A 14391-nucleotide genomic window follows, 5' to 3' on the forward strand; every position below is an offset into this window, starting at 1 on the left:
GGAGCTCCCCCCCCCCACCTTTGGTGGTTGTTGTTGTTGTTTGGTTGGGATTTTTTTGTTGTTGGTTTTTATTTTTGTTTGTTTTTGTATAATGAGGCCTCTGCACTGCCCGGTGACAGATTTTAACCAGCAAAAGGACACAAGCAGCAGCTCAGCACTTGCAGTCCGTGGCTCATCACGGACCTGCTACGTGGCAGCGGCTGTGCCCTGGCACCTCCCCTGCCATAGCTCCCAGCTTGGACGACCCCCAGCACCACAGAGGCACGACCCGTGGCCCCGCACTTGCTTGCCCAGCCCCAGTCCATCCCTCCCCACAGCACCGTTCCCGAGTCCTGCCTCACTCAGTGCCAAAAGCAGCGGAGAACAGCGAGTATCGGGGGCCAGGGACATCTTTGCCCGGGTGGCTCTGCAGGACGCTGCACAGAAGTGGGGACGCAGGGCGTGTTCCCTCACAGCGCTGTCGTCTGGCACGGCACGGGCTCTGAATGAAAAGGCAGATTCTGCCTCAAAATCTCACGCCGTAAACACGGGCAGGAGGCACCTGCCGTGCCTCAGGCTGTTTCCCCGAGCCGAGCTGCTGCCCAAACAGTACTTTAACCCAGCTCTGGCTGGGTGTGTTTAAATAAACACAGGAGGTTCCCCAGCACCCTTCCCTCGGTCCCACACTGCTCACCGGCACTCGCACCCAGCACACCCCAGAAATGCGCTTCCTTCCCCGCCTGGGCCTCTCGGCCGCCCTGGCCATCGCCGCCTTCCTCGGCTGGAGGCTGCTGCTCCGCACCCGCAGCCGCGGAGGTAAGGCCTGGCCGCCACAGCGCTTCTGTGCCGTGGGGAAAGAGGCCTGGAGCTTCTTCCAGGGGTGGGCAAATTACCGACAGGACAGAAAACACCCCTGACGAGGTGTTTGTGGAGAAAGCCCCTGCCGTGGGGCCCTGTGGCTTTGTGTCCTTGGTGGGGTCATTGATCTCAGGTGTGGTGGGGAAAACAGGTGTCGGGCTGCTGGAGATAACTCCCAAAAACTTCTGTTAGGAAAACTTCTGTTGTTTTGTTGTGAAATGCTGTTGGGAAGGCAAGAGGGAGCAGGGACATTGGTGAGTATTGCATTTCTTGCCTAAAAAAATGCATCCCCCTCCAGTTCCCATCATTCCAGGGCAAAGTCATCACTAGATTTTGCAGACATTGTTATTCTGGGGCTGAGTGAGTCAAAGGGAAGCTCGAGATAGCTTCAGGCACCACTGCACTTCTTCCTGTGTTCCTGATCTCCTTTGCCTAATTTTAACTGTGCTTCTCTGCTTTTACTTGTGCTGCTCGATAGAAGATCTTCCCCAAATATTTATCTTCCCGAGGACCCAGAACAAACCATCAGACTGTCTCTCTAGGGCTGCCAGATGCCTGTACTGAGCAAACCAGGCAGACGTGCTGCTGCTAAAGAAAATAAACTAGCAAGGCAGGCATTAATCTTCCACATTCAAACCCACTCTGGCCTTTTCACATCAAAAATAAGAAGACAAAAAAAGAAAAAAAGAAGCAAAGCTGAAATTTGAGAAATTAAACTTCCTCTTATAGAGTCTTTGTATTTGCTTTTGCCTTTTATATTTGCTTTGTTGTAGTCTCATTTCTCTTTGCTTTTTGCTTATTTACTTTTGCCTTTTTATCTACAAGAGGGAAAAATTACATATGGGAGTGATGCAAGAAATGATGTCATTTGGGTCCTTAAATCACCCGGCGCCATTAAGAATAATCCCTTACTTTCACATATACTTGATAGCTGATGTTAACCTATTAACAGATTCAAAAATGTTTGCAGGGCATCATGTATTTGTAGCTACAAACAAATTTACTACTGCCTGGTCTCTCAAAATATTTTTGACTCTTTGGTAAATTCACCTCTGTAATGTTCAATTGCATGCAAGGAGTTAAAAGCAAAAATTATGATTTAGTGGAGAACTGGGCCTCTGGAATAAATCTGTGGTTGAGATCAGTCCTCAGGCATGGTGATTTGGGGAAAGAGAGGTCTGGGTGTCAAAAATCTGACATGTTCATGGGGACAAAAAACAATTTCCCAGCAGAGCCAAGCTCTTTGCCAGACAGGGCTGGCCTCCCCTCTCCTACCCATCTTTGTCCACACCGAATCCTTTACACACTGGAACAGCTGGAAAAGAGCCTGCAACAGCACCGTGTGCTTGGGGTCTGACTTGGGGCACTGTGTTCTTTCCTCACCCCTGTCTCCAAATGCTGTTTCCCAGGTGACCTGGCCCTCAAGGCAGAGGAGGGCTTCACTTTGACCTTGGACACCTTCCTTCACATCCAGCAGCTCAGGAAGAGGAGACTGAGAGCTTTCTGCCGCCAAGCAGGCAAATTCACTGCGCTGCCAAACAGCCGGGATGAGAAAGCCTCCCTGCTCCCGAGTCTGAGGGTGAACACCAAGCTGGACCTCCTGTACTGCCAGGTGCCATCAACAGGGGTGGAGGAATGGCATCAGCTTTTGGAGAAGCTAGAGGAGGAAAATGTGACGCTGCCAGTGCCGCTCCCCTACCGCCGGCTGCACGCTAGGGAGACACGGCTGAGCGAGTTCAACCAGACGGAGGTAAAGGCCATGCTGCGGTCTTACACCAAAGTGCTCTTTGTCAGGGACCCTTTCCACAGGCTGATCGCCACGTTCCTGCAAGGCATGGGCATCAACCCATCCTTCAGCAGCTTCGTCCAGGAAGTCCTGGACAGTGGAATGCACAACGGCAGCGTGGCTTGGAAACCGCTGGTCGGCCTGTGCCGGCCCTGCCTCGTCCAGTATGACTACGTGGTGATGTTTGGCTTCCTTAGGCAGGAGCTGGGCCACCTGCTGCGCCGGGCTGGGCTGCCTGTGGGCAGCCTCCTCCCCGAGCTCAGCGACAGCCAGGTGCAGTGGACATACAGGTGGCTGTCAGAGCAGATGTTCAGCGAGCTGTCTGCCCAACAGAAGAAGCAGCTGTCTCATTTCTACCGCTGGGACCTTGCTGCTTTCCCATTTTCTAGCAGTTTCCTGTCAGACCTCCCCAGCACTGCGGAGACCGGGGAGAAATAGCCCGCACAGAGGATCTGTTTCAGTGAGCATTAATCCAAAGTGCTTCAAGACAGGCCTTTGCTTCCCAGCGGCTTGCAGTGAGGTTTTCCGTGTCACAGTCCAAAAGACTTGTCAGAGAGCTGGGACAGACCGCTGCCAGGTTCAACAAGGGATCAATGGGGCTGAATCATGTTTAAACACGACAAGAGCAGGCACTAGGGAAACTTGTGGCACTGGGACTTGGAAAATTGCATGAACTGAACTGTGATGGGATAAACCCAGCAGTTTGGGGTAGGGTGGGTTGGACCTGCTGCAAACCAGAGCAGCATCACACCTGCTGTGCCCGCATTGACATTTCCTTTTCTGGGCTCTGTGTTGGGCCAAGAGGTTTAGCAATGGCTTCTTCATGACAAATCTTCCCTCGCAGATACAAGAATTGCTCCCGAAGGAGCGTGTCCCCTGAAGGCTGAGATATGACACAGGGTGGCACACCCTGCTGGGGAACCACTGGCAGTGTTCCCAACCTTTTCATGCTCAGGGAGAGTTAAGCCTGGCCCGTCGTTTGGTCTTTTCTGTTCCATGTGAACTGTTCCTGTTTTACAACCTCATCTCCTATGGGTGTGGGCACAAGTGGGCCCTGGGGATGCAACCCAATGCTTGCTCCATTCACAGGTTTTGAGTTTGGCTTTCCTCCTTCCAGGACTGACTCCAAGGGGCCAAAGACTAGTGTTCAGCTCGGTGCACTAGCCCTGACACAAGGAAGTGTCAGCTGCAGACCAGGTGCAGCCACAGCACCAGACAGACTGCCTCCTACCTTGTGTCAGCAACTGGTGGGCCCTGTGGAGGCGGCTAGAAGCATCAGAATGCAGCACTGTGCTGCTATGGAAAACAGGATGTGGCTACTACAAGCTCCTGCTGGCAGAGAAGCATGAGGACTGACTCTGCTTTCTTTTGGACTTGGCTGCCAGCGTAGACAGACAGAGGCCTGGTCTCTGCACCTGGCTCACAGCTTCATCCAGCTGGGCAGCGCGGAGCAGTCACCCACCCTCTCCCAGCTTTGGTCACTGAGATGATCTGACTCACAGACCCTGGGACAGGTACATCTTTGTCAAACAAACACCAAGGACGAACTGAAGTTGTCTAGATTTCAAATCCTGACAGACTCTGACCATAGCATACTTGTTTCCAGAGTATTTAGCAGCTTTATTTTGCAATGTTGTAACATTCACAGGGAATTTCAAATACAGTTGTCATACCAATTTGACAGTGCTCATTAAAGAATGTTAATGAGAACTGTTGATTAGAACTGACGTGAAACAATTACCAAAATCTTGGCCTCCCTCTCTCACAGAAAGCCAAGCAATCAATAGCATTAAAATATCAGAAGAGCTGGGCTCCTTTCACACTCCCACAAACTCTCCAGCTGCAGTAATTACTATTTAAGTGCCGTTATTGTACGCAGTACTTTACAGTCTGGCAAGATGGCATAGTTCCTCTTCTGAGGATAGACTTCTGGAAGAGGAAAAGCAGCAAATTTCCAATTACATGCCATTAAATTAGAGTCTTGCATCCATGCTCTATTTCACTGAAAAGTACTAGAAGAGAAATGTCTTTTTCTTCATGAGTAGCTTTCCCTCCAGTGACAGCAAGCTGTGACCCCACGCAGCGAGATGTGGTGTGGGGAGATGGGACACAGCCCCTGGCAGGGCTCAGTGCTGTGCACTCAGGGCAGAGCAGGAGAGCTGCTCCCCCACAGCTCTGTAGGGCAGAGCCCCAAGCCAGGGATCTTCTCTTCCTGCCAGCCCTCCCCAGTGGGTCCCAGTCCTTTCCTAAGGTGCCTGGCACTTAGTTCTGCAGGAAAGCAATGTATGAAATGGTCAGACGTTGAGAGGAGACACAAAAACCTCAGCTTCATGTTCCTTAGAGTCCCACAGCACAGGCAGGTGGTACAGTGATCTTTCTGTAAATTCCTATTAGCCTCCAAGTTTCCCTTTTCCCTACACCCTCACAATCAGTTGCTGTCATTACTTTGCAATGCTGATTTTATACCACTGCCCTCCCCAGGTGTTTGATGTAATTTACATTCAATTCCAGTGCACCCCAAAAGGGCAGTGTCTCCTCTCTCCATCGGCTGGGCAAGGGTATCAGGAGGGGCCCAAGCTGGGCTGGGTGTGAGGGCCAGGGCTGCTGCCTGGGAAAGAGTGGCTCACTGATGCTGCAGCAAAACTGGCTGCACAGGTCTGCTTGAACAGCCTGCTCTGACCACTGCATGTGCACAGAACTTGGCAAATGCACTTCTAATTAACTCACAAAGCAAATAGCAAAACACAGACTTGATACATCTAATTAAAAAAAATTCACCTGACCAGACAGTCACTGCGACTGCGTGAGACACTCACAAACCCATCCTGAAATGATGAAAATTCCAAAACCAGGGAGAGAAAGAGCATCTTGCATCTTATTCATCTTGCTGGTGACATCCCAACATCTCCCAGGACCATCACAGACAACAGGCCTATGGTGAGCGCTGGCAGCTTTCCCCTGGGATGACACTGCAAGCTCCTTGATATCCTACTCTGCCTGTGTCTCCATACTCTGCTTTAACACACATTACCTTTGTATTTCTTTTTCTCATCCTGGTCTAAATAGCTATGTCCAGCAATCCCACAAGGTGGAATTCACAGAAACAGCTGATACCAGTTTTACAGACTTTTTTTTTTTTTAACGTCTACCTTAGACTTTCTTTTTGCATCCCTCCCTAGACAACCAAGAATGTGGACACACAGGCTCCAATAGCTGTTCTTGCACATGAATTATCATGTTTCCTTCTCTAAAAGATTTTTTACATATTACCAACTTTCAGGAGAAAACAAAAAATGTAAAAATGTGTTCTTGCCCAGTACCTCAGATCTTAAGAAACACCAATATCATATTTCAATTAATAAAACAATTCCATAGCAAGCCCAAAAGGCACAAAATACTTTCTGCAATCCACATATACAAACTTCCTTCTTTTAGATGGTAGATCCATAATATTTCAAATTGAGAAATAAATCTACACCTTTCCAAGCAATATACCCTGGAGTGTTTAAGAAAATATTTCACACTGAGCATACATTGTCCAGTCCTAAGATGAAGGCCAATTTTAAGAAGTTTGTACGTGAACAAAATGTTATATAAGGAGTTACATCCTCTTGCACCATATATTTTTGATGGCCCTGGGAGTGCAAAAAGAGAAAAAAGGACATTTTCATAAAGCAGTAGGCCAGAAAAACAGATGAAAGTTTGCAAATGATAAACAGGCACAGTATGTGGCTGACACCGTCTAGAGATGACATGGTGCTCCAGTGTTGAATGTGATAGTGACAAAACCTCTCAGGATGGATGCTCAGCACTAAATCCAACGTGAAAAATATATTCAATCCAGATGACACGAGATCATCACATAGTCAGCACAATTTTTAGACAAGCAGTTCCTGTAGCAAAACGTACTCCTTCTCTTACATTCAGCAAAGCTAAGAATTCTCTTGGAAGTAAGGCAAGGCCATGAGAGCAAGGGATTGACCCTAGAGGGCACCCGGAGCCAGCTAATACCCAGCTGTGCCCAGACTTGTCACCCTAGTTTTTCTGAGTTTTTTAAAGCCTTCTACTTGTTCATAAGATGGAGTCAGTTTCCTCAGTTTCTGCACAATATTAGGAGCAGTTTTCGCTTTTCTCACACATGGGAAACATAAACAAACCTTTTGGTTTTCATTCCCTGTTCTTTGTTTACATATTTCTAGCCTGAAAATAATGGTAACTGACAGCTGGTCTGGCCACTGGGGTGAAAGGTAGTAACCCCAGAAGCCAATCCACAGCCAGACCCACAAATGTATAAAAATGTAAGAAATAAACAGGCTTCTCAGCCCTGGTCTCTCTCTATGAAGCAACTCTGCCCTGCAAATCTGTTGTCTCCGTGTGATTGCTTTGCGTGCTGCGATCACACAGTCTCCTCGTGCCCCTTGCTTAGGCTGGTATAAATTGCCTTGGGAACATCAATGAGCAAATTTCTCTGTTACTCCAAGGTCTCTGGTGTCCTTCCCTGTTTAAAGGATGGGGAGAGATGTGGAGGTGTGGGGTGGGAAAAGTCTGTAAAACAAAGCAGGATCTTGCCAGAAGTACTCTTGGTATATTTAGTTTTGATCTTTAATCAGAGAAGACAAGGTAGCACTTGAACTAAAATATCATTTAAGCCCAGGTGCAGACAAAGCAACAGTCATTGATCTTGGGGTAAATCAGTTATTGGTCACATTTTAGCCTTTTCTGCTGAAACGCTTGTTACACAGGTAAGACCATCTTCATTAGCCGACATCAGAAGCCTTGCTCATCTCCCTCTAGGATACAGCTGGCTTTGTGTGCAAAGGGAACATAGCAGGGTCCAGCCCTGAGCACCTCTTACACCTTCCCCCATCTCAGCTGAAGGACTCTATGTCTGGGCTCAACCCATTTAAGTCCTTCTTGGCATAGCGTCACAAGGTGATATATCTTTTCCCCACAGCAGGGAAAAGAAGAAACAACCACCCTGCTATTTCACACTGGCTGGTAAGAAGCATTCTTGCAGCAATGTTATATGAAACCTGGAAGATTTTTCAATTATACCTGGATAACACCACCTTCGACTTACTCTTCATTTGAATTTACAGCAGGCTATAATCTGGCAGCAATTCCCTCTTGTAGAGAAAACAATGATTGGGTAATTAAATGTGAAAGCTCCGTGAATGAGTGAGTGAGCCACATGGACAGAGATTGGGGTTTTTTCTCCATTGTAGTCCTACTGCCTTGTGGTTCCTCTGGTGTAAGCTCAGTTTCAGCAGAGTTTGCTCCTCAAACCTTCCTCCTACACACGCACACACCATGGCTTAAAGGTCCCTGGCTCAGCAGAAGGGCACTATAAAGAGAAAAAAATATTTGAATTAGCAACAAATGAGGGTCCTGTCCAAGGTTCAGCATGTCCCACCATGCTGCTTTGCAGGTGGGGCACTTTGTACATGTGAAGATAGGAGCTCCTATCCCAGTTTTTCCAAACACAGATGTCTGTCTCATGGCACTTCTGTTAGAGGCCTGATGGTTGAGTGCTATGGAGCGCTGTGACAGCACTATGACAGAGCAGCCCGTGAGAATCCAGTGACAGGGATAACTCCTGCACTCCTTCAGATCAAGTCCACAGCTCCTGTGGCCATAACATTCAGAAGAAGAGAGTATTTGAAGGAACACTTTTCTCCCCCTCCCTTGCTGAGGGACATCACTAAATCACACCGTGGCCCTCACCATATGTGATGACTCTCTTAGAGATAGTCAGGAGCATCAGGACAAGCAGTCAGTGCCTTTGTTCCACACACAGCACTTGGAGAACGGAATGGACTGAACTTCAGAGATACTGTAGAGCAGCCCTTCCTGCAGTGGGAGCCCTAGCCCTAGCCCATCCTAGTCCCTGGACTGTGGATTTGGTCTCAGCGGATGGCACAATGAATGAAGGATAACAGCCATGAAGAAAAACCCATCTACTGGAGCAGGGACACAGCCCCCCCATCCTGCCCTAATCCCAGCCCTGGGCCCCTGTGACTTCCAGGCACGCTCTCCATGGGGCGGGCTGGCCAGGGAGCAGACTGTGAGACCAGGGGCTGTTACCATTTTGGTGAAGATGTCCACACAAGCATTGCGGATCCTCTCTGGGGTGGCAGGGCTGTCCAGCCTGAACGCCTCCGTCAGGCCAGAGTCCTTCCTGGCTGAGTAGATAGCATCTTTGATGGCATAAAACACTGAGGCAGACAGGAACAGAGGTGGCTCTCCCACAGCCTAAACAGAGCACAAGCAAGAGTGAGCCTTTGCCTTCCAGATGGGAACCTCAGCCTACCAGATGTGCTCTGTGAGGAAACATGATGTTAAAACAGCCTCCAATGTGCTAGGTGTGATCAGTGAGAAAACACTGAGCTAAATCAACCCTCAGCCCATTTAAGGAAGAAACAGAAAGAAAACGCAAGCTTTCTCACACAGCAAGGCCACTTCAGTTCTATCTAATGGACAATCAGGGCAGCAATGTGCAGGTTATTTCAGTTCTTCCTAACTAGAAAGGATAGTACACACATTTGTGATAAGAAACAGAAAAACATCCTGTCCTCAGAGTAGCCACAGCATAATGAGATGAACTGCTTAGACACACTGGATCATGACTTTATCCCACTCAGCTTCACGGTGTTATGGGGCAGTAAGAAGCCCACAGACCTCACAGGCATACCTTGGATGAGTAAACTGCCTTGCTGTTGGGGCAGTCACGGAGAAGGGACACGTAGAATTCTGTTGGGATGTCTCCAAATGCTGGGATTTTGTACATGCCAGGCCCTCGAGTGTACAGGTTCCCTTCAGGAGAGTAGCGCAGCTCCTCCATGGTGAAGAGCCCAATGCCCTGGACGAAGGCCCCTTCTATCTACAAACACATCCAAACAAGGTTACATTCTCTTTGTTGTTGTTGTTCTTCCCTGCACAAGGACAGACAGTGACGACATTCACCAGGGTTTTCAACCCTCCCCACCTGACACAGATCCTGCTTTTTTATCTCTAAACCCTTGTCCCTTCTGCTGGGCACCATCTTTGCACAATTCCTGTGTTCCCACATAAACGTGTCTGCATTTCCCTGGCAGATGAAGCAATTTACAAATACACGCAAACAGGTTTTCTGTAAACACTGGACAGGAATTTTCTGATGAAGCAACAGAAAAAAGAATAAAATCAATGATAAAATATTGATTTCTTCCTAGGCAGGTAAACACTGAATGAGTTGAACTTGCTGATATATCAAAGGATAAGTAGACTAAAAGGACTAAAGACAAATTATTTTATGCTTTCTATTTCAGTATAAATGCTTTCTTAAGTGCTGCAAATTATAAGGTCAGCAGCAGACACCCCTGCAAAAACATTCTCATATCCATTTAAGTACTAAAAAACTTCTTTCCATATTTTTTCTACTGTAAATTTTAGGAGGAAAAAGATGATGAGAGGGGGATGATGTTCTTGGACAACTCTGCATAAAGCAGCTGTGCTCTCTGTGCCCACTGAGATATCTGACAGCCAGAGCAGTCTAAAGATTTGGCATAAGCATTCATTGACCCATCTCTCTTTACTTGTATTCCTGCACTCATGCCACATCCTTTCTCTCCTGTGCCCCCAGATCCTCTGCAGCAATTCATAGAAGGACACAGGAATTGAAGACCGCTTTGACAGGCTCCATTAAGCCCATCTCTCAATTCCCAAACCTAAAGTGACGGGCTGCAAAGACAGAAAATCTCTTTCTGCCCTTGAACATTTCAAAAAAAAAAAAAAAATCTCTTTCAGAAAAAATGTCACTTTCAAGGAAATTTCATTTTAGCTATAGCAGAGCTTTGCAACTCATGCTCGTCTGTTATCCCAAATCCTGCAGCAGTTTCATTGGAGTTACACCATATCAACATCTAGAGTTAGCCAGCAAGCTAAGATGGCTAGATAAGCATACGTCTAACAATTCATCTCTTGGTCTGTCAAACAACCCCTTGTTTATTACTGCTAAGAGATATTGTGATTATTACTGCATAAAATTTTGAAGTAAACTTGTGCCTGCCCAAGGACGTTGCCAGATAAGTGAATGAGAAAGATAAGGTCCAACTTCCTATTGAGAATTCCACACAGCAGCAGCTAGAGGGCAGAATCTGCCACTTTAACTCTTTAGTCACAGGAGAATTTTCACTAAATTAAATAGACTTAATATTGACAGACAGGAGCATAAATATCAGGTATGGGACTTAGCCTGAAAAACATCAGTGGGGTGGTAACTGGACGGTATGCTGTACTCTTATTATCCAAGGCAAAAATCTCCAAACACTAATAGAATATTTCCCAATGGAATTCTGTGCCAAGTTAAAAAGGTTGTGTTTGCAAAGGCACAGCCTGGGGAGGGATAATAAATAGAAAAGTCTGAGAGCAGTGTGATTGCTTTGACATGATGGAAACAGCAACACTTCTTCACTTACCTGTCCTATGTCTATGGCTGGGTTCAGACTGGTACCAACATCCATAACAATGTCTGTGCGAATGTTCTGAAAAACAGGACAAAAGCGTAAATCAGCACCAATCTCTGGAACTGGTCCACCGTGGTCTCCTGTAAGGAGAAGTATCCAAACACTAACCCGTATAATCTTATCTCAGCTGAACTTCTCACATTGACTTTTAAACCAGAGTTCACCCCAATGGTAATTCAAAGGAACTCACTGCAGTTTTCCCCAAAGGTCCAATGGACCCAGTTAATATTAATTCCAAGATGCTGGTATCAGTGGTCCATAGCTGAGCATAACCAACTAGGTCAGATCCTGATTAAATTTTTTTCTTCTTTTTATTTTCTTTCTTTCCAGAAGTCTTCAGTATTATTTTTTAATGATTAACTCAATTCCATGATGTTTCTGTACTTTTGTGCCAACACAGTGCTGCTATCTCTTACTCAAGCAAATCCAATAACTTTTGCAATCATTCATTAAGCCCCAAATCCCCCCAGGGTAGATAATTATTGTTTTATTACACTTTACGGACTGCTGCACTGTGGAACAGAGGAGTTAAGAAATTTGCTGAAGGTCACACCAGACCAATGACAGAGCCAGGAATGAGCTGACACCCAGTATTTGTTCTAACACCCCGTGAATGTTCCTGTCACCAAAACACGGAGAGCTGTTTCACTGCTGATCCCTCACCTTGTGGTCACCTGTCAGGCAATCTATCTCAACCTCAGAGCAGGCAACTCCATAACTGAAGTAGGAGAATGGTTTCCCTTCATTCTTTTCAAAGTCATAGCCAACGTCAGGAATTCTTGATGCAAAGAGAAACAAAACCACATTCCATTCCATGAAAAAAACCACATACAACTACATTGCTACTTATCAAAATCCTTACTCACTTTTGTTTTGTTCCTTCTGTCAAGCCCGTGCAGAAATTAAAAGTGTAAATAACTTGTATAACTATAACGTCTATAACTTTGTCAATAGTAATCTGCTAAATCTGCTCTGTGTTCCAAAACTTGATTGAAACTATCAAACTGTTTAAGCCATCATTACTTGCCCATAAATCTCAGGGCTTGTGATGACTATTATCTACCAATCCAGTAGAAAAATGCTTTTCTTTTAGAGTTCAGGTGAACATTTCTTTAAGGCAAATAAATTTTAGAACATAGTCAAGCTGAAGCAGAAACTCTGTTAAGCATTAGAACTGCTTTTAAGCACAGTTCATGGCAAATTTTGTGTCTGACTACTTATACTTTATCTGAAAACTGGTTTACTAAAATACTGGTAAGTCACTTGATTAAGAGAAAAAAATACATGTCAGAGATGCAAAAGAAATTAAAACATAGTGTATTTTAGTCCTAAATAGCTTCTTCTCAAGACTGTGTTTATTTATTAATGTCAGACCCTCTGCTGTAAAGATGATGGATCTCTGCTTTCCTCCAGCAGTAAAGCTGACTAAGTGAAGTGCCTCATTTCAGGACTACACAGTGTCCAGCAGGAGTCTGGAGTGGGAGAACAATGCTGGAAACACTGGTGTCTCCTCATGCCGCAAGAGATATCAAGAACAATCCTTGTCCCCTCTTATCCCTTATGGTGGTTCTAGTGCAAAACCAGTATTTATGCTTGTTCAGACCAAGGTAAGCTGGAATGAAGCCAGATCTACTCCAGATTTACTTGTCCTGGGATCTGTGCTCCATCAGGAATCGATTCTTCCCAGCCAGGAAACTGTTAACTTCAGTTTGCCACTTGGAGGTAGGAAAGGGAATGGAGATTTAATTTAGAGCAGTGGCAATGGGCTGGGGACTGTAAATACTCCCAGAATTTCCCTGGATGCAATCCATGCAACCAAGTCAGTGCCTCTGCAGTGTGAATTTTCACTTACCTATAAAACCCCGTGGCTGACAGGCTGACACAGCTCTCGTAGGCGGTTTTAATCTGGCAACATGAACGAGAGTTTGAAAACAGTAAAATGTACAACCAGACCCTTCAAAATAACTGCACAAAAACATTTCCAGGAGGCCTCAAGTAGAAAATGTCCAGTGACAGACAGGTCACTGCCACTACTCAGCTCCAGCACTGCCAAACATCATGATTGCAGCTGCTTCCCCAAATAGCCCCGTCAGCAGCTACCAAGGGCAGAACTTGAACCATTGGCAGAGGATTAGACCTGATTTTGTTTGCCTCTCAGCTACAGTTAGACTTTTACCCTCAAAGACAAAGGTTAAATTGACAGGGCATCTTGACTTCAGTGAGGGAAATTCTGCTCTGACTTCCAAATCACAAAGTCAAAACTCTTCGATGAAGGGCAGAGCTTGGATCTGAAGAGAGCCTTACAGCCCACCCATCTCTTCTCATGGAGGGCACAGAGATGTTGCAGACAAGGAGCACTACAGGGGCTGAATGGCAGCTCAACAAGAGCTGTCTATACTACAGAATCCGTTCATTAAAAATCAGGTTTCCTTCTGTCCAAGACTGTAGCCAAAGATATATGCAAACACTCAAAACTTTTGTCTGATGAAGTTTGTAATAGGCAGGCCCCAAAATCTGGAGAAATCTCAGGATTAGTAATGACTGATGTCTTGGGGATGATCTCTTGCAAGCTTTAATGACTCGGAGATCTGTGCCAGGTTGGTGTTTCACTGTCTGCTCAAGTCTACACTAGCAAGATGCAGAAGGCCCAGAGGACACACCTGCACACGTGGTTTGCCAATTAAAACAATCTCTGACAATGTCCACTTGTCTCATGACAGATACAAACAGCTTACCCAGTCTTCCCAGGATCCTTTGGGATTAGACTCTTTGATTGGCTCAAGTCTTTTTAAGATAGTCTGACACGCGTTCTAGGAACAAAGATAGGAAGAAGAAATATTTTAAGATTTGATTAGCCAGCTTATGGTATTAAGAGCCCTATAAAAGTTCCAAAGAACCATCTCTTTAAATCAATATTGCCTTTAGGACTTTGGCAAACCATAAAAAGGAACAAAAGTTCACTAGCATGAATGTCTTGCTACATAGGAAGAAATGTTGCCTAAAAAGGATTTTAGAGGAGGCTGTCTGTACTGACAGCAAAAAGGAATCCCAAATTCAGCACAAAACTTTCTGGACCATGACACAAAATATAAGAAGTCCACTCACTTATACACTAACTTTATCTGTACCCTGTCTGTATAGGACAGCTCCACATAGCTTACACAATGATCCTATAACACTGAAAGAACAAAAAATTTCTTCCCAAAATTCAACCTAGTCAGACAAGCTGTGCAGATAATAAAACCCGCCTGATGATTTTACTTT

The 14391-nt window shown here is 45.9% G+C and overlaps 2 protein-coding genes across 3 annotated transcripts in view; one reads left to right on the top strand and one right to left on the bottom strand.

Moving 5' to 3' along the window:
• Positions 1-1991: 1991 nt before the first annotated feature.
• Positions 1992-3061, top strand: LOC120751320 (carbohydrate sulfotransferase 8-like). The gene is made up of 2 exons (XM_040060913.1): positions 1992-2013; positions 2247-3061. Exons 1-2 carry the CDS (start codon positions 1992-1994, stop codon positions 3059-3061), a joined length of 837 nt encoding a protein of 278 aa, XP_039916847.1.
• Positions 3062-4218: 1157 nt separating this feature from the next.
• The window catches only part of XDH (xanthine dehydrogenase), a 72301-nt gene continuing 62128 nt past the window's right edge, over positions 4219-14391 (bottom strand). For both annotated transcript variants that reach the window (XM_040059881.1, XM_040059880.2), the window contains 7 exons: positions 13863-13937; positions 12980-13032; positions 11791-11905; positions 11080-11145; positions 9315-9503; positions 8708-8875; positions 4219-7967 (listed from right to left, as the gene is read on the bottom strand). In XM_040059881.1, coding sequence (XP_039915815.1) covers positions 7917-7967; positions 8708-8875; positions 9315-9503; positions 11080-11145; positions 11791-11905; positions 12980-13032; positions 13863-13937 — 717 coding nt within the window. In that variant the 3' untranslated portion in view covers positions 4219-7916. The remainder of the gene's footprint in view (positions 7968-8707; positions 8876-9314; positions 9504-11079; positions 11146-11790; positions 11906-12979; positions 13033-13862; positions 13938-14391) is intronic.

This window comes from Hirundo rustica, chromosome 3 (genome assembly GCF_015227805.2).
Source record: "Hirundo rustica isolate bHirRus1 chromosome 3, bHirRus1.pri.v3, whole genome shotgun sequence".
Taxonomy (NCBI): domain Eukaryota; kingdom Metazoa; phylum Chordata; class Aves; order Passeriformes; family Hirundinidae; genus Hirundo; species Hirundo rustica.

Bases quoted from the DNA above. Each gene is read 5' to 3' on its own strand.
- LOC120751320 (XM_040060913.1), top strand. From the start codon at position 1,992: ATGGTGATTTGGGGAAAGAGAG. The intron at 2,014-2,246 runs GTCTGGGTGTCA...GCTGTTTCCCAG, and splicing joins GGTGATTTGGGGAAAGAGAG to GTGACCTGGCCCTCAAGGCA.